The 18,927-nt window shown below is 48.2% G+C and overlaps 2 protein-coding genes across 3 annotated transcripts in view; both read right to left on the reverse strand.

Moving 5' to 3' along the window:
* Nucleotides 1-1,597: 1,597 nt before the first annotated feature.
* On the reverse strand, nucleotides 1,598-8,321 carry Slc35b1 (solute carrier family 35 member B1). Of its 2 annotated transcripts, none has more exons than XM_041664870.1 (9): nucleotides 7,932-8,321; nucleotides 7,171-7,274; nucleotides 6,430-6,560; nucleotides 5,841-5,871; nucleotides 5,164-5,321; nucleotides 4,161-4,287; nucleotides 2,976-3,082; nucleotides 2,677-2,830; nucleotides 1,598-1,876 (listed from the first exon to the last, which is right to left on the reverse strand). In XM_041664870.1, the coding sequence occupies exons 1-9, from the start codon at nucleotides 8,138-8,140 to the stop codon at nucleotides 1,824-1,826; spliced, it is 1,074 nt and encodes a 357-aa protein (XP_041520804.1). In that variant the 5' UTR covers nucleotides 8,141-8,321; the 3' UTR covers nucleotides 1,598-1,823. The 2 variants fall into 2 exon arrangements, with proteins under 2 accessions (XP_041520804.1, XP_041520805.1); XM_041664871.1 differs by having other exon boundaries at nucleotides 6,430-6,535; nucleotides 7,932-7,961.
* A 2,272-nt stretch (nucleotides 8,322-10,593) lies between these two features.
* The window catches only part of Fam117a (family with sequence similarity 117 member A), a 44,855-nt gene continuing 36,521 nt past the window's right edge, over nucleotides 10,594-18,927 (reverse strand). Inside the window, exons 4-8 of the mRNA XM_041665110.1 lie at nucleotides 16,976-17,086; nucleotides 16,428-16,562; nucleotides 14,564-14,765; nucleotides 13,284-13,434; nucleotides 10,594-11,744 (exon numbers count right to left, since the gene is read on the reverse strand). Coding sequence (XP_041521044.1) covers nucleotides 11,444-11,744; nucleotides 13,284-13,434; nucleotides 14,564-14,765; nucleotides 16,428-16,562; nucleotides 16,976-17,086 — 900 coding nt within the window. The 3' untranslated portion in view covers nucleotides 10,594-11,443. The remainder of the gene's footprint in view (nucleotides 11,745-13,283; nucleotides 13,435-14,563; nucleotides 14,766-16,427; nucleotides 16,563-16,975; nucleotides 17,087-18,927) is intronic.

Below are 18,927 nucleotides of genomic sequence, written 5' to 3' on the forward strand. Positions count from 1 at the left end.
CCATGTGTTCCCACGGAAACTAACTGGAGACAGCAGACCAGGGGAGAGTACAAGGCAGCTGAAAACCACCTTTCCTGCTTAGCAGGGAAGCCAACGCTCCAACCTCTCCTGCTTTCAGCTTCCGACACGTGAGTCAAGCCCCACCTTGCCCAGACACCTTCCTGCATATACTTGCATTTCTGAGATGTTGTGGTTTGTCTTCCAACCTCCCTATTAGATTATGAGCAAGAAGCAAGCACCAGTCTTAGCTACCACCGAAGCTCCTGCATGCTCACTGGTAGCACCGGAAGTGTCGGATGAGTAGACAGGAATACCCAGGAACTGAACTCCCAGGCACCCAGCTGGCAGGAAGAGCTGATCCTATGAGCCATCTCATCTCAAGTTGCTGAAACCAGTCTTGTCTCAGTGACCAGCGCTGGGTACTTTCATGATAGATAAATGGCAGGGAAGACTGATGCTTCTTGTTAGAACAGTAGATACAGATGACGGCCACCTGTGGGACCCTAGCCCTGCTGATAGGCCCTCATCCCCAGCCAACCACAGGAGAACACACAAAAACTTTGAATACAGCAGAGGAAACAACCTTCACGGTGCTGAAAAAACAGGGAGACAGGCAGTAAACGCTACCAAATAGATTTAAAATTTCCCCCAAGGGGAAGGAGTTCAAGAAGAGTCGGTGCATCATGACACCCAGTCCCTAGGGAGCATGAGGAGTGGAACCAGGGCAGGGCTTAAAAGGCTGGGCAGGGGGTGGCAAGGCAGCACTCAGGAAAGAGGCCAGGCTCCCATCTGGAGAGCCAAGGGGCGGGGGCTGGAACAGATGGAAGGAAAGTTGCAGCTGGTGGCAATGCACTTTCATGTGTAAAGTTTGGTCCTTGGAGGATTGCGATCCAGCTCTGAAGGCAGCAGTGGGCAGGTGGCTCTGCTCCACGCTCCTCCTTCTCCCCCCCCCATTACCACCCAGAGCACTTGACAGCTGCTCTGAACCAGGACTCAGCCACCCTGCCTTCCGCCAACATCCCTTTCAACAGGCAGAAGCTGGCATGGTGACACCTTGGCACGCCAGAATGGCAGAGGACTGAGATGCTTCAGCTGAAGGGGGCAGGGGAGCAGGAGGGACGAATCCAGGCTCCCCAGAGGGGGCCAGGTGGACTGAGCACAGAAGGAAGGAGGGAGGGGGTCAGGAAAAGCATGTTCAGGGACCTTGGAAACACGTTCATGATTCATGCACAGGTTCTCGGTGGAGTCTGGCTGAGGGGTGCAGCAGGAACAAGAGAAAAGCCAGTGGATTCTGAAGTCCTAGCCGTTTCAACCTCTAGGTGTTCCTTGAGAACACACCTTTCGTTTTTGGCGACTCGACTTGTTTGCTGCGTGCTTTGAAGTGATTTTACATCCTCTGGCTCAAACAGCCAGCCACCTGTCTCAGCATATTTAGAGCTCGCCCGTGGGAACAGAGGCTGCTGGCACAACCCTGCCAACTCCCAGAGCTCCCCCTGCTCATACACACTTCTGTGCACTTCATGGGGGAGCCTTAGCACCCAGCCTTGCCAAACCCAGCCCAGAGAGCAGCAGTAGGGTCTCCAGCTTGCCTTTGTTCTCTTTATTTGTGCTAGACTATACAAAACCAGAAATTAGCAACCTGTCTTGTTAAACCCCAAGTGCTTTGTTTAGAAGATTCGATCTTGCTTCCTTTGATTTTATTTTATTTTTTTAATAAAAAGATTGGAACCCAGTCCCTTATTGTGACTGGTCTATTTTCCCAAGATGTCACCGTTGGAGATAATAATTTAAGTGTTTCTGGAGTGGAGGAAGCCTTTCTTTTCCTAGTGGGAGGTCTTCTTTGTTCCTTTCCCAAACTTGGCATCAAGACCGAGACCTATAGAAAGGAGAGAAGCTGCTTAAACTTCATAGGACATGAAGCCTGCAAGTCTAGCTTCCCAAAGGTGAGCTTTAAACACAACAAACTTTGTTTGGAGACAGGGTCTCACTCACTATGTGGCTCTGGCTGTCCTATAACTCACTATGTAGACCAAGCTGGCCTCAAACTCACAGAGGTCTCTCTGCCTCTGCCTCTGAGTGCTAGGATTAAAGGCGTGCACCACTTTGCCCAGCTTTAGGTACAACAAACTTTGGAAGACTAATTTTATGTAGCTTCTTCAAAGACAACAGAATGATAACAAATGAAAAGAAAAACTACCAAGACACTGGCAACACACACATACCAATACCGAAACAAAAATCAAAACTTCCCAGTTATTTCTTTCAACTCTCATATAATATCATAGGTTGGCAGGGAAGTAAATATCAGACTCTGTCCCACTCAGGATCTTGAAAGTTCATGTCACTAAAAGACACCACTAAGATGGAAAGCAGAGAAGGAAGGCAGCATTAGAAACAATGCTTCCTTTTCTCCTTTACGAAAATTTTCTTTAAAGTAACAAGATAAGCCAGGCAGTGGTGGCGCATGCTTTTAATCCTACCACTCGGGAGGCAGAGGCAGGCGGATCTCTGTGAGTTCGAGGCCAGCCTGGTCTACACAGCTAGTTCCAGGACAGGCTCCAAAGCAACACAGAGAAACCCTGTCTCGAAAAATAAATAAATAAATAAATAAAAAAGAAAGTCTACCATTTTCCCTTTGTGGCCCTCTTAGAGGCACTTGCTGTGGGTAGAACTCACCCAGAAATACCAGCACAGTGCCCACCCACTGCATGAAGCTGATGGGGTTGGCAAAGAAGATCACAGAAGCCAAGATGGTGAAGAACTTCCGTGTTGTGGTGATGATGGAGCATGTCAGAGGACCAAAGTACACAACTGTCATGAAGATAAAGCTCTGGAAAGAGAAAGGCGTGTGAGACTCCTGAGCAGTACCATGAGAGATACAACAGGCACCAGGGCTGGCTGCACCACCCTCTTCTAGCTAGTCTTCCGGGCTGACCCAGGAGGGAAGTTAAGTTTGCCTTCTCCAAAGAACTCACCTGACCCAGGGCACTGGTTAGGCCAAAGAGGAGGATGTTATAGATGATGGTCGGGTACCTCTCAGCAAAGCTTAAGAACTCCCAGAGCTCTCCAGTGAACAAGATCCCTAAAAAAATTCAAGAGGTAAACAGCTCATCTTATGCTTTCCCATACACCTGCATGCAGCCTGCTTAAATACCATGAGGGAGGCTGAGCGAGGAACCATATGTAGAGTTTATTCTGGCCTGGTTTGCATCTTTCTCAAATTTTTACCTAGTTACAGACATTAACTTGATTTTCCAAGAAAGGCTTACTTCTCCTAAAGTGATTGATGTTGGGTATGTTTGGCTTGTGCCTGTAATCTCAGAACTCAGGAAACTGAGTCAGGAGGATTGTGAGTTTTAGACTAGTCTGAACTACAGAGTAAGAAATGTCTCAGAAAACAAAACCAAAGTAAAAACCAAAACCAGCAATTTAAAAGCAGAGATCCTTAGCTGCTGCAGACAGTGACCTCTAGGTTTCCAGCTCAAGGACACCCTGGAACAGGTCCCCTCCAGCTACCAATAGTCTTCTCTTTTCTTTTTTCTTTATTTTCTTTTTTTTTTTTACTTTTTCGAGACAGGGTTTCTCTGTGGCTTTGGAGCCTGTCCTGGAACTAGGTCTTGTAGACCAGGCTGGTCTCAAACTCACAGAGATCCGCCTGCCTCTGCCTCCCAAGTGCTGGGATTAAAGGCGTGCGCCACCACCGCCCGGCTTAGTCTTCTCCATTAACCCCACCGTTAATGAGAAATACCTTCTTCACATGCTCAGATTTGAGAGGTTAGGAACCACTGATTCCAAATCAAAGGATCCATACATGAACTCCATTCAGGGTACTACTAAGTTGGCAAGCACCATACTGTATGTCTTATTCGTTTTATGAGAAAGAATGTTCCTAAATACCTGTGAGTGTTCCACCACTTAGCTTCTCATGACATCTAGCACACGTCTACCCCTATCGTGTCAGACTCAGGGAGCAGAGGGACATTGCCAGCACAGGTCTTTCCAGGAAGGTCTCTCAAGGGTTGGACAGAAGGGCATTTTGGAACCAAGTCAGGCCCTTGGCCTGCACAAAGTTAGCAACTGGCAGCAGAACCAGGGATAAAGGGATGAGAGCAGTCTGCCCTCTGGTGACATGTGCAGAGAACAGCAGAATGGCTCCTTACCAGCACCGAGCAGCAATGTGGACCAAAGGTTGATGTTCAACATCATGTGGTTGGAACCTGTTTGGTAATGAGCCCGCATGTGGTCCTGGGAAACACCTGTCAGTCCATCCAGAGTCAGAGACAAGAGCTAGGGAAGGAAAGGGAGCAGCTGGCAATGAGGTGGCCAGCAGGGCCCCTTCCTAACCCAGGACACAAGACCTTCCCCTAAGGCACTTCGAAAAGGTCCTGCCCTAAGACAGAGCCTCGGAACTAAAGTTGCCTGTGGTCAGGTGTAGGGGGTAGAGAGACCACGCGAGCTGCCCTCTGGCAGGCACTGGACTGACAGACTAACTGCATCACGATGGACTGAAATCAGAGTAGAGCAGGAAGACCGCCATTTCTAAGTGACGAAGCCAACAAACTGGTGCACAGGGACTGGAACAGGCCACAGTGAGCAGGCCTCCTCCTGCAGGATGCCTCTCTGCTCAGTAAGAACTAACTCGAGACTAGGTTCTGAGATCTGACTGCCTGGCCTGGACTGCCACTGATCCTGACTGCCACTTATGCATGGGACAATGGGCAAGTGACTCAGCCTCTCCTCAATTCCACTAGTAAAATGGAGATAACACTACCTGTGTTAAGAGGTTATAAAAGTTAATCGATGAAAATGGGAAGCACGTGGGACAGGGCCCAACACTCAGCGATAGCGCCTATTGATTTGAGTCTGGCTTCCACGTTGCACACGCCACTCCTTCCTTCTTGGCTCTTGGGTCTCTATGAGCTCACACCGGAATCTAAGCAAAGACCCCAGAGCACACTCTTCTCTAGGAGAGTTTGCTTAAGCTACAGCTAAATATTTCAGCCACTTTACTGTGGTCATAGCAGAGCCAGGGTCCTTGCAGCAAAGACCAGCAACAGGAGTCAAGGGACAACACACCCTCCCTTGGCTTCCTGCCTGCCTCAGCTGGGGCTGTCCTTGCTGGAATCTGCTAGAAAAGGCTGCCTTCCCTAAAGGACTGCATACCAGAAGCAGCTCTCCAAAGCCAACTGTGTGCTCTTCTACCCCAACCATCTTCTTAGGCTTATACATGAAGAGAGCCACACCGGCCACAATTAGCAACACACACAGGTACTTGGCCAAGGGGTACTTCTTCTTCAGGAGGGTCACCCCAAGGAGCATAACTGCAGGGGAAACACAAACAAGAACAGTGACAGTTCAAGCATCCACTGTTGTCAGCGACCCCAATACCCTCCTCCTGAGAGCCATGTCACGAGGAGGGAGAAAAGAGGGTGAGAGTTGGGAGGGGTATCAGGCTGGTGGCCAGATAAAGATGATTGAGCAACAGGCTTGAGTATTCAATAAGGTGGAGAAGGGCAGAGGACAAAAGTCCAGGAAGCAAGTGGGCAAGGACCAAGGGACAGAGGAGGCACTGAAAGGAAGAAACTGCGGCCCAAATGGGACTCAGGGTGGGAGAGGACAGTGTAAGCACAGGGCCACCACAATGGCTAAGGACACAGAGCAGGCAAGGTCAGCTTCTGGCCCCCACACAGTCTGTGTACACCACAGGAAGCAACAGACGACAGAAAAATCCCTAGGGAGATCTATGCCGGGATGGTAAAACCCAAAGGGACTCAGAGCTCTCGGGGAGAGGGGGAAGAGTGAGCATAGAACATGGAGACCGGACCGGCTTCTTTGCTTACCTGGGATTGGCTTACAGGATTTACCGAGGACCTGAAATGAAAGTGAGCAAGTAATTTCTGAGCGCCTGTGATATGCAGGAATTAGAGCAGGTGCTACATTAATGGGTATTAGCACTGGACCTCTATCAGAGAACTTGGCCTCAAAAAGCAGTCCTATCATGGCCAAACCCATATCATACCCCAATTCTATGGTCCTACATTCTACACTCTTAGACTTTTTTCTCTCTCACCCTTTCTCTCTCTCTCTCTCTCTCTCTCTCTCTCTCTCTCTCTCTCTCTCTTTAACATAGTCTCAAGTAGCCCAAGCTGGCCTTCATAGCTGAAGATGATCCTGAACCTCTGATTCTGATCCTCCAGCCTCTACCTCCATAGTGCTGGGACTGTATGCATGTGACACCATGCCTGGCTCATGCAGTGTTGGGGATATAACCCAGGTCTTCATGCAGGCTAAGCAAGCTCTACCAACTGAGCTACATCCTTAGGCCTGTAGGATTGTTTCTTTCTTATTTAAATCACAGACTAGAGGAAAGATCCCTTAGTCTTGTCCACACAATTTTGAGCCGCCTCTCATCTCACCCTGAGATTTCACCTGAGTTGGATAGTTGACAAACTGTAGTGCTGAGTTGCTGGAGACCATGGCACCCACATAGGAGACAGAGCAGGCAGCATAGAGCCAGGTCCGAGTACGATCCACCCTGGCAGTGTCAAAAAACTGGATCACTGGGAGAAGACAAAAATAAAACAAAAACAAACAAAACATACAAGAGAAACCCAGTGGGGCAAGGATGGACCATTAAGCAAAAGTTGAGGCCATATGAAAGGAACTTGACTGTCAAGCAAGACAGCTATTTCTATCTTCTTAAGCTGGGAAATCTCTGAAAATTATTCATCTCTCCAGTTTCCCTTAAGTTTAACAAGACCACATGCAGAGTGGAGGCAGGGATTCACTGAATCCCTAGAAAGGATGGCTTAACTCTGCCAATGGGTTTCAAGGAACAAAGACATGTTTGAAGCTGTCATACAAAGCAAAGGCAAAGGGATAAAGGGGAAAATGTTCTAAGTATTTTCAGTGGGGATTTAGAACACAGATGACCCAGTCATTTCTGACTTAAAAGTTGGTATAATTTAGAGACATAACTTTTTTTTTTTGAGACTTAATATTTTAATCTCATTTCACAGTCATTAGTTTTACAGACTGCAGGGAGGCTGTTTAAACACTCCAAGAATATGGAGGTAGGGAAAACTTAGATTTTAAAGATGAATCCACGTCTAATACCCAGAATGTGGGGAAAAGGAGGGTGCACCGAGCAAATTACTATGAGGTACTCACAGATCTTGGCAAATATAGCATTGATCACACACTGGATGAAAACCAAAGTTAAGGCGAAGGTGAACGTCTCCTGTTTGGGTCCTTCCCCATACTTTCCTCTTGTTCTATGATGAAATGCAAGAAAAAGAGACAGACGAAATCAGTATGTGTCACTCGGTGTCATCAAGTATTCTCGGAGCCACTGAGGGTTTTGGAAATATCATGCTTTTGTGGATGCAGCGAGAGTTGGTAAGAATCATTGAGTTTATTTACCCAAAGGGACCGATTTGATTTAAGCCTAGAAATTAGATAGGCCAACCTACTGATATCATAAGCTAAGGAAAGGATATCCGTAAAGAATTACAGGTAGGGGCAACAAGGAAAGTCAGATAGCGGGATAAAAGTATCCCCAGTAGGAAATCAAGACCGAGAGCAAAACGATTAGCGGTCTGCAAGCACCTGAGCGTTCAATAAAAGACCTGGGTCTCAGGTCACGGAACACTCTTGTAATCAATAAAGTCAAAAAACATCTAATGGAAGAAGAAGAATCACATCCCAAAACTCCAGAGGCCATCCCTTTAATTTTAGAATTACAAGGATGCTCAGCCGCCAATGCATAATAGCAGAGTGCAAAAAGAGGTCTGAGGGCTGAGCCGGAAAAGAGGAAAACCTATGCCAGACACAGGAAGCCTGAGGGCCGGGCCGTAAAGTGGACGGTGGGTACTGGACGCCGGCCCTGGCTGGGGGCTATTAGTAGTCCTGCCCCCCAAGGGTGCACTCACATCTTCTCCTGTAGGATCCCATAGTAGAAATAGCAGACAAAGACACCCAGGAAGCAGAGCGGCAGGCGCAGCCGGTCAGGCACCAGGGATCTGCTCGCGGCCATGAGACGCACCGACGAGTCGGCCGGAGACCCGCTCAGAGCAGGTGGCGGTAGCGGCGAAGGCGAAAGCTCCAGGCGGACATCGCCGGCCGGCGGCAGGGGCCTCATAGGAGCTGCGTGCGACCGCTGCCTCGTAGGACTCAGGAGCCACCTCCAGAACTGCCAGCTCACAGCTGCAGAGAGGGAAATGCCTCCCGCTCCGGCAGCAACATTCTAGGAAAGAAGGCAGGTCTTGAAACCTTGACTCCATTCCTGGTGGCCGAGAAAGCCCGCCATATCGAGGTTAATACCTCATCCCCTAGATTTTCCGATCAGGCAACGCCGAGGACACCTACAACCTGAAGCTTGGCGGGGAGGCCTAGGCGATAACCCGGCGTATAGTGATGATGTATAAGTATGTGGACGTTATCAATTGGCTATGCAGAGTGAAAATAGACGGATGGGCGGAGAAAGAGGCGGTGAGGCCAGGAAAGTGAATCAAAAGCCTTCTTTTGCGGTCAGCTGTCAGGCCTCAGCTGGGTCCTAACGCCAAGATCTCTTTATAGAGCCGTAGCGCCCTCTAGCCGCTGCCCAGCGTCAGCGACTCCAACCCGGTCTACGGGGCATTCGAGGCCTGGCTGAGGGATGTGGGTCTTCTGACACTTCACCAGGCTTCCAAGGCAGGAGGCCCGTGGGGCAGGCTCCGTGATCAATCAGGGCTCATGTCACTTAAAGGCAGTAAAGCAGTGTTACTTAAATTCAGAACCAGTTTTCTCACTCTGTAAACTAGGGGTAATTAGTAATAACCACCCTGTCACCCCTTGAATGCTCTGAGGATTAAATGAGCTACGGTTTACCAAAGTGTTTTATAAACTGTAAAGTACTCTGTGCAAGTTTGAGGTATTATTAGTCATCACAAATTCTCAAATCCAATCGTATTTCCTCACCTCTTGGAGGTGCAAACTTCAAGTTTATTGAATTTTTTTTTTTAAGACAAGATCTCGTGTAGTTCAGGCTGCCCTCGAACTTGCTATGTGTAGAATGACCTCGAACTCACAATACTTTCTTCTCCATCACCCAAGTACTGAAGTGAATTTTTTTCAAGGACTTCCAGCTCTCCAATGAAGCAACTCCTCAGATACACACCCCTTCCCATTATTGGAATAGTCCTTGGACTCCTCCCCAATACAATGATTGGGTCTACACCTGCTCAACCAGAATTGCCAAAGCAAGACTAACCACAGAGACCCAAACCCCCCACCTATTACCGGTCCAATTCACAGGCAGCCATGAACCTCTGGTCTGCTTTTCTCTTTTAGCAGCCTGGCTCCTTTGGCGCAGCTTCAGGCAAAGGAAGGAAAGGCCAGGCAGCACCACACCCATCACTGGGGACCTGACTCACTAAGGCTTCGGGGAGAAGCCAGACATCTTTCAGGGCTAGAAGGACTAAGAGAAGATAAGGTCTGTCTCTTGCCTAGTGTCTCCATTTGGGAAGAGGAATTCTCACACATTTGCTCTTGCCTTTTGGCTCACTGCTGAATCAGCAGACACTTCAAGGGAACCAAACGGTAACTGGGTGAGTCTTGGGTTCCATTTCTGCCTCTTTAATTTACCACCTGGGACCTCAAACAATTCACTTGACCTGGGTTGAGTTCCCCGATAGAAATCATGGCAATATAATAACCAGTAGGAGAGCTCTAGAAAGCACAAGCTGTGGAGAGAAGTGATCAGGGTTTCAATTCTTATTCCCCAACTTGGTATGGTCTTTTTGGAAAAAGTTATTCAATCTTTTTTACCTCCCTTCACTCACAGAGTGGCGCTTCTATTTATTTCCCTCATCTAACAGTGTCATACTTCCAATGACATTTCAGTTAAAGCCCCTAACTTGGTAGGTGGTGATTACCAAACCAATGGATAGTAGTTGAGAGAGCCTGGCCTAGGGGTCTGTCCTGAGGTCTTCTGAGACAGATATAACTGCACCCATTAGGGTAAACTTTCCACCCAATACAATGTGGATGCCCTTTGCTGAAACAGAATGCCGGCATGGCAATCCCCGCTTTCCTCAAGTGTCTGGGGCTCTTACAGTGCAGCCCCGAGAGGCTACGGAAGGACAAGAACAGTTTCTGTGTCCCATCCAAGGCTGTACACTATGCCTTGGGTACTCACGGAGACATAGCATGGAAGCTAAAACCTTAATGCTGTCTTAGTTGCACGCCATTCCCTGGTCTCGTTTCCCTGCCAGAGAACCTGCAATGCCAAACTATCTCCCTTTAGTTGCCCTTGTGTTCTTGCTTACGTCCACTGGCCTCAGGAGCCTTTTCAGACTCTCGTCAGCCCCTTCCTTAGTGACTCCTGTATCACTTTCAGGACACACCAAGCTCTCCATTCTAGACAAGACTTCATGTGTCTCCCATGAGTGTGTCTTTGTGAAGACTCTAGCAAAGCCTATCCTTACAGCAACTAGACCATGATGTGTTAAACGAGGCTCCTTCTCTTGAAGACCGGTTAGAGTGACATACAGCGCCTTCCATTCCGGCACACTCCTCCCATTCCAGGCATTCAGAAAACCCAAATTGCTGGAGTATTTATTTATTTGGTCTATTAACATCAAGATCTGCAAAAAACAACTTCTAAACACAAGATAAGAAAACTTGAACATTAACATTCTTCAATTTTGTGTAAGCTCTGCAGTACAGAAAATATACAAACTTCAAATAGCTGCAAAAATAGTGTCTTTGGGAGAAAATAGAGTTTCTACATCGATACAAGAAAAATAGGCATTTTTCTAATCCACCCCAATCCTGGGGCAGGTGGAGGGTATGGAGCCACCATGTGCCACCTGCAGGAATGCCAGCTCTCCCTCTTCCCACTATCCACTTGGGGCTGGGATGCTGCTTAAGACAATCTTTAGTCAGGGTAAAAGTGAGATGAAAATGCCACTTGGGAAATCTCATGGTCCCCCTGCCAACAGCTGAATTGGTCAAGTGTTCTGGCCCTGAGGACCACTTTGGTCAGCTCCTCTAGGAGGGAGGCGTCGGGTCTGATCTCCTCTATCTCTAGAGGTGGGGCTGTAAGGAGTCTGTGGCATCTCCCTCTCTCACTCACAGACAGCTTGTTCCACAACAAGAGCCTTCCGTAAGTCATCTGAATGCACACCCTGGGCTAGAAGACTCAAGACCTCCTAGCAAGTGAGGGAAGCCGCAGGTACACAAGTGTAAGTTGTGAGCTGCCTAGCTGCTAGTGGAGAAGGTAAATCTCCTCCCTTTGGAGGGGCTGACGTCCACCAAAGGACGTGGGGCTTTGACACAATAAATGAAAGTGCTCAAAGGCCAAGAGGGAAGGGCTCCTCCATCCCCAGCTTGGGAAGCTAATGAGGAGCTTGCCACCAAGGCACTGGTCTCCATGGTAAAAGTGTGTGCAGGGGTCGGGGGCTCAAACTACCAAGGAGCTCTGGAAAAGCACGGACTCTTCTGATGGTGGGGTGCGCTGCCATGGCTCAAATGGCAGTGAGGAGGCCTTGGAAGCTTCTGGATCCTTCCGAGGTGGTGCCCTGGGACTGGCAGGAGGAAGAGGAGAGCCAGGGCTGGAAGGGCAGTTCCGGAAGATGAAGCCCATGCTGGGGAAGAGGGGCTTGATCAAGCTGACAGGGCAGAAGGCTGAGCCAGTCGGGTTGAAATGGACTTTGTTCTTGTCAGGACAGGAAGTCAAGAAGGCCAAGTCAGGACCTGGGGACCTGAAGGATGGAGAGAGACACAGACACATAAGTACACAGGAAAACAGTCAGTGAAAGAAGGGGGACTTTGCTTAGGCAGGGCACCATGGGAGCTGGGACCCTGTTCAGAGAGGACAGTAACCTCAACAAAATCTGAAAAGCTCTGCCATTTTTGAGGCCCCTCAGGGCTCATTGCTGCTGTAGTGGGGTTGAGTAATTCCCTGTTGCAGGGACCACGGTAGAGAGGCACTGCTGTGCATGTCACAGGACATTTAACAACATGCCAGTACCAACCAGACATCAGCAAGATCATGTCTCCTTCCTTTATGACAACTAAAAATGCATCTAGAGCTAGGGGTGAATGTGCAAGGCCTGGGTTCTATTCCCCAATATAGCAATCTAAACATATAAGGCATTTCTCAGCAGGAAAACTGGTAAGATAAAGAAAGCCCAGGAGCTCTTAGGGAATGACTGATCAACACCACCTTCCTTAAGGGGCTAATGCAGAGTGGGAAGCTGGATGAGATGACTGTGAGACTGCCTCTAGCTTCACGCTGTGACGTCACGTGGACCAGTCAAAGTCTTACTTCCATCTATGTTCACGGTGTGGAATGAGAGAAGCTCGAAGAGCCCAGCCTGCATATGCTAAGGAAGGAAGCCTCTTCTCTCAGAGGACCACCAGGCAGAGTGGGAACAGTAACAAAGACTGCTGACAGTGGTTCTTTTCCAGAACGTCTACCACCATGGGTTGGTTCTCTTCTCCCTCAGCTGAGATGCAAATGGTGCCCTCAATGCCCGAAACCCAGACCTAGCCAAATCTTTACTCCCACACCATGACTAAACTTCCTGGCTGCTATCGAAACCACAGCTTCCAGTGTGAATCTGCCCAAACGGATAGAAAGCTGCAGGAGGAAATAGAGCAAGCTTTCCCAGACCAGCAAAGGGGACTGGAGTGGCCTCTGGAATGGTCATACTCAAACCAACACAGATGGTAAAGAAATCAGTGAGTGGCTTCAGAACCATCCAATATGATTTGAGAATATTCTAACGCTCTTTCTTGCAAGAATTAGAGATTTCTTTCTGGAAGTTCACAACACTAGAACTGAACAGCAACCAGGGGGTAAAAAAGTACTGGCATGTTTGTTTGTTCTCTTTCATTCATTCATACTCTGTTAGCCTATCTCCCTGCCCCCCCCCCAACTCTGATTATGGTCTAGCAAGTCCTTACACTTTCCCCAGGGATGGTTAAAAAAAATAGAAGGAACAAAAGGCTTAGGTTTCAGATCTCTTTCCCTTCCAGCTCCTGCTGCGCTTGTGGCTGGCATGTGGGCAGAAAGCAGGTTTCTATGGAGATAATGATAAGCAAAGATTTAAGTGCTCAGAGTAGGTAATGTCAACAAGTTTGATCATGGAAAATCTGCGAGACTGATAGTCTGATGCTGACAGCACCTCTAGACTGGAAAGAGTAGAGAATGAAGAAGGACCTGTCAGGTGGGATAACACGGGCTTACCCTCCATGCTGTGCCTCCCTCCCATGCCCATTCCATGGGATATACTCACGTGGCCTCCTCAAACACACGCACTCTCTCACAGCCTTCTGGGGGCTCCCGTTTGAAGACATAGCTGTGATTGGGCCGAGGAGAGGCAGCAAAGGCAAGGACTGGAGATGGACTGCCATCTTCTAGGAAGGCTGGGTGGCCTGGAGAGGAGGCTACAAACACAACAGGGTTGAGTCAACGGGGAGAGAGGAAAGCCTCTACTTTCCTAAGCTCCAGCCTTCTGTGCAAAGGGGCCACATAGCTCTGCTATTCGGCACATTTCATACTCTGCCATTGAGGATGGGGGTGTGGCTCAGCTGTAGAACACTTACAAAGGAGTAGGAGGCCATGGGTTCTATTCTCAGTACCACCACCAAAGGGACAAAAGTTGCTGAACTGATGGGAAAAGATTCCTTTCAATCCTGTATTCCCAGGAGCCAAGAGAGTGCCTGGATCTCTGACATGAAGGAAACTACCTGCTGTCCCTCTGACTTCTCCTGGGAGCAGTGCCCTGCCTGAGGAACACCGTAGCTTCATCCTGTCTGCATTTTGGAACAGCTATCCCCTCCTTGCAGAGAGTCCTCCCATATTAACTCCAAGTGGCAACCTTGACTCTACCCCACTCGGAGGATAAAATTTCTCTCACTTTCTGCCCTGTAACTGCACTTTGCCTAGGCTGCAAATATTGACTTTATCTGTGTTTCTCTTACATTTATTCCTCCTCTTTCTGCGCTCTGTTTATTTCCCTGTGAATATTGTTAGATCGTGCCCTTGGCTAGACTACCTCATGGGGTTAGTGTGAGCAGTGAGTCAGATGGTGTGGGCAACAGTACTTTCTAACATAAGGTGTTAGTAGGATTCCTGCCTCATATTCTAAGTAGATAGCCAAGGTGTGCATGGGATTCAGAGCCAGAAAGTTGAGATGTCAGTCTGGGTCAAACATGCAGGACGCTGAATAAGAGACTGCATTGTTTCATCTAATTTATAACTGCCTTGAAGCTCTTGCTGGATATGAGCCAAGGGGTCCCTTGAATGGAGATGCACCGACTTTCTACCTTGACCCTCACCCAAATAACAGGGATAGGAAAGGCTGCTCTTTTGGGTTAGAGACTTTATAATAGAAACCAGGAGTCAGAATGCTGTAGAGCCATTATTATCCCAGGTAGAGTGTGCGGAACAATGACTCAGAGACACTGATTGGTTCATAATAATGTCAGGCCTGGAACTGTTCAGAGCAAAGGCCAGTGGAGCCCCCTTCCTATGGCCCAGAGCCAGCTCTAGTACCTTGGCTTCATGATTTACCTTTGTCACTGGGGATGGATGTCAGCTCCTCAGTGGCACCCTGGTGCTCCTCACGGCTGGCCTGGCCAGGAGGCTGAGGGGATGTCAGTGGCACAGAGGGAGAGCTGGTCATGTTGCCTGGCTCCAGGAGGAGGAGGGGATGGTCACAGCTGTTATTCTGTGGAGGAGCTGGGGCACGGTGCCCATCAGGGACCTCAAGTATCTGATGAGGAAGGAGAAGAGACTCAATCCGGGGCCTTCTCAGCCTGTGATATTGCAGCGACACCCCAGAAGACTCCCTGCACCTTCTCTCTTAGCCTCAAGGATAAAAGACTGTCATTCTCAAGTCATTTGTTCCCTGACCTACCTTCAGTCTAGGACAAACTCTCTGTTTCTCCCAGAGCACTTTGTTCTTTCCTTGAGGCTTGTTAGTCCAATGTACAATGACGTTCATTTGTGTGATGTGATCAGTGACCCTCTGTGTACGAGTCTCTTGGACACAAAGTTGATTGATACACAGGGTGACATAAGAGGGGCAAGGTACCAGAACAGCGCACATGCTATAAGCCACTGCAGAACAAATGTGCAGATGGTTATCATACAAACATTGAATACCTATCTCCTTCCTTTTAAAACATCTGATGGTATCTGGACCCCAGTGAACGAGTTGTGTGCATGTATTTGAGGGCATATGAAATCCTACATATATCCAATTTAAAAGGCAGCCACAAGTCAGGTGTGGTGGTTCATGCCTTTAATGCCAGCACTTGGTAGGCAGAGAAGCAGGTGATTTCTGTGAGTTCAAGACCAGCCTGGCCTACATAGTGAGTTCCAGGACAGCCAGAGCTACACAGTGAGACCTGTCTCAAAAAACCAAAAAATAATAAATAAAATAAAACTCAGCCAGTGGGTAATTAACAAACTGAGGCCTGCATCCCTCAGAATAATGTTCCGTAATTGAACTGTATCAGAATGAAAGTGTGCCCAAGATTGCAAAGGAGGTAGCTGGTCTGTAGGGTGGGGGTCAGGCTGTAATGTCCCCCGGGCATGAGACTGATCAATGCATGTCACCAGTAGAGACAGAGGGGTGGAAGCGGTGACAGAGAGTGAGATGGCACAAGCCGGGGCACATGCGGGTGAGGGTGCCCAGTCCTCAGGGACTGGTGTGCTGACGGTTTCCTCCTAGCTAGGGCCCTCCCCTGTGCTCATTTGTCATAGATAACCTCGACTGTCAGTTTTTTAGAAGTCAGAACCTCAGTGGTAACAATCTCTGGGCGTGTCTGTGAGGCATTCCTTAAATTTGGTTAACTGAGGTGGGAAGAGCCACCATAACTGCTCATGGCACCATTCCCCAGGCAGGGGTCCCAGACTGAATAAAAAGTAAACTCAAATTGAACACAAGCACTCATTGCTCTCTGCTTCCTGGCCAAGGATGCAATGTGAGCTACACAGTGATATCCTGATAGAAAATAATAATAATAAATAATAAATAACTACATCCAGTAGGTAAATAACAAATGAGGCCTACACGCAGTATACCCAGTCCCTAATTGAACTGTGTCAGTATAAGAACTGTCAGTCACACCTTCTTGTTGCCATGGCTTCCCGAGCCTATGAGGAACCCAAAAGGAGCATTTCCTTCCTTCACTGCTTTGTCAGATGTCTGTCACAGCAAAGGTAGATAACTGACATGCCTGTCCCCACCACGAGGCCTTCCCTAGTGACACCCTGCTACCCCTGCTGTTCTTGTGCTGAAGTCCATTTGTGTACTTCTGTGTACAGGTCATTGCTAACAGAGCTACAGCCTGAGAGGCCCAAAGAGTGACACTGTCACCTGCCCTCGTGCAGGAGCAGCCTGTCAGTACACTCGGCAGCCACCACTCACCCTCAGCAGCTCCTCTTCACCCTGCTCCTTCACAAACACCTCTTCCAGCTCCTGGTTGAGCCCTTCTAGACTTCTGTGCAGGCAAGGGCTGAGTCGCAGGACAGGGGATCCTGGGGGGAAACTGGGAAGGGATGCCTAAGCAGAGACAAATGAAGCAATCACATCAAGTCCCCAAGTCCCAGGCAGTTTTCAGTTATGACCAGGGGTGCTAACTTTCTTCTTAACCTTTTTTCTACATTGGGCGCGGGATGGGGGTGGGGGCCTATAATAGCTGCAAATTGCAACAAACACATTCAGAGGGGCTTTCTCCAGGAGTGGAGTTTTGAGGCATCTAGGGGATGCTGTTAGTGTCGTTGCCTTAATTGCACGCGATTGGGGTAGAGGAAAAGGGCGCTAAGACCAGCGAGCAGCCCTTTCAATGCAACTTCTGACCGCAACACATTCATGCGGCTCAGTGCTGCAAGGCTGGAGAGAACTCTGCACTCTGCACACTCTGCCTGCCAAGAAGGAAGACCGTGGGGGTCTGGTGGTCAGGGGAGACAGCATACCCTCACAGCTCCCCGTACAGCGTGGTCCCCTTGGACAGGGGAGCTCCGTTCCTTCTCCTTCCCACTGCGGCTCAGCTTTGTCCTCTGCAGCTGTTGCTTCAACTTGGTGATCTAGCAGCCAGAGACGGAGGAGAAAGGGAGGTGAGGCAAAGTATACCGGTTCTTTCCCCTAGTTGAAGCCCCTACCCATGAAGATACAAGAAAGGGACAGGGAGGTCAAGTTTTTAATTTCAAAACAGATCAGTGGTGCGAAATCTCATGACAATCAGCTCCTCAACTAAGCTGAATACCCTGCTTCTAGACTTGATTTTTTTAATTGCCATGCATCCCCCTAGGTGAATCAGTCTCCAGACAGAAAACATCTAACATCATGGTTATGGATTGTAAGGGACACTTCCACTGAGATCACAGGGTACGCATGGTAGCACATGCCTTTAATTCCAGCGCTTGGGAGGCAGAAGCTGGTAGATCTCTATGAGTTCCAAGCCAGCATGGTCTACAGAGTTCCAGAACAGCCTGGCCTACATAGCAAGCTCCAGAACAGTTGGGGGTATGTAGAAAGACTCGGTCTCAAAAAATAAAAACAAAAACTGACAATGGGTGGTCTCTGTTTTTCTATTTTTAAGAACCCTTTTCAGGAGGCTGGAGAGATGGCTTAGTGATTAAAGGCACTTGCCACTCGCTGCTCATGTTGTGGACCCAGAGTTCAGTTCCTAGCAACCAAATGGTGGCTCACAACCATCTGTAACTTAGATTCCAGGGGACCCAATGCCCTCTTCTGAATGCTGTGGGCATCAGTCATGCATATGGTACATAGACATACATGCAGGCAAAACATTCATACATATAAAATAAATTTAAAAATCTGTAAATGTTTTCAAGTGTTTTTTTAATTGTGTGTGTGTACGGGAATGTGTGTGCACGTGAGTGCAAGTGCTCATGGAGACCAGAAGCCCTGAATGCCCCTGGAGCTGGAGTTACACGGAGGTGGCTGTGAGCTGTCTGAAATGGATGCTAGGAACTGAACTCTGGTCCTTCTTTGCAAGAGCAATGCACGATCTTAACTGCTGAGCTATCTCTCCAAATGGCTGTTTTTCTTTTCTCTTTCACTAAGACAAGATATCATTCTGTATAGTGCAGACTGACTTTGAGCTCACAACTCTTCCTGCCTTAGCCTCCTGAGTGTTGGAACTATAGGCACGTGTCTCCATGCCTGGCTGAAAGTGGCATTCCGAGGGTCAATAATAATTTCTCAAATGATATTCTCAAATATCCTAAAGGCTTTGAGACCAGAGAGTTTGGAAATCCAACCCTTCCCCTCATTTAAAAGTAAACTATACTACAGAAAGATAAGTTCTCTAGAAGAAGGACCACATTTCATCTGGACTCCCAGGCTCTATAACACTACAGGGTACCACTAACGCTGTTTATAGTCACGGAGGAACAAGTCTACTGTGATCCCAGCACTAGGAAGGCTGAATCAGAATGTTCAGTTTAAGGTCAGCCTAGGCCTGTATTATCCTGCCCTCTTCCCCACCAAAAAAAAAAAAAAAAAAAAAAAAAAAAAAAAAAAAAAAAAAAACTAAACCAAACAAATTAGCCCACAAACACTTTTGAATATGATTTCTATTAGACTTGTAATTCTGGGCTTTGAAACCCTGAGCAGGATGCAGGATTTGAATATGAATGGGAGGGAACCTGATGGAATTCAGAAGGTAGATCTGCTGCCCACTGCCATAAAAATTACAATGACAGGGGGCTGGAGAGATGGCTCAGCGGTTAAGAGCATTGCCTGCTCTTCCAAAGGACCCGAGTTCGATTGCCAGCAAACACATGGTGGCTCACAACCATCTGTAATGAGGTCTAGTGTCCTCTTCTAGCAGGCATATATGCAAACAGAATATTGTATCCATAATAAATAAATAAAAAAAAATTACAGTGACAGTCAAGAA

This window comes from Microtus oregoni, unplaced genomic scaffold (assembly GCF_018167655.1).
Source record: "Microtus oregoni isolate MIOR12 unplaced genomic scaffold, Mior012 000015F_ref0000493, whole genome shotgun sequence".
Taxonomy (NCBI): Eukaryota; Metazoa; Chordata; class Mammalia; order Rodentia; family Cricetidae; genus Microtus; species Microtus oregoni.

What these genes read in the sequence shown, in the direction of transcription:
- Slc35b1 (XM_041664870.1), bottom strand. Translation starts at nt 8,140, where the DNA reads ATGAGGCCCCTGCCGCCGGCCGGCGATGTCCGCCTGGAGCTTTCGCCT. An exon ending in TTGTCAACTATCCAACTCAG is followed by an intron (nt 5,872 to 6,429) that starts GTGAAATCTCAG and finishes CTTTCATTTCAG; the next exon opens with GTCCTCGGTAAATCCTGTAA. An exon ending in CACATTGCTGCTCGGTGCTG is followed by an intron (nt 3,083 to 4,160) that starts GTAAGGAGCCAT and finishes GAATTTTTTTAG; the next exon opens with GGATCTTGTTCACTGGAGAG.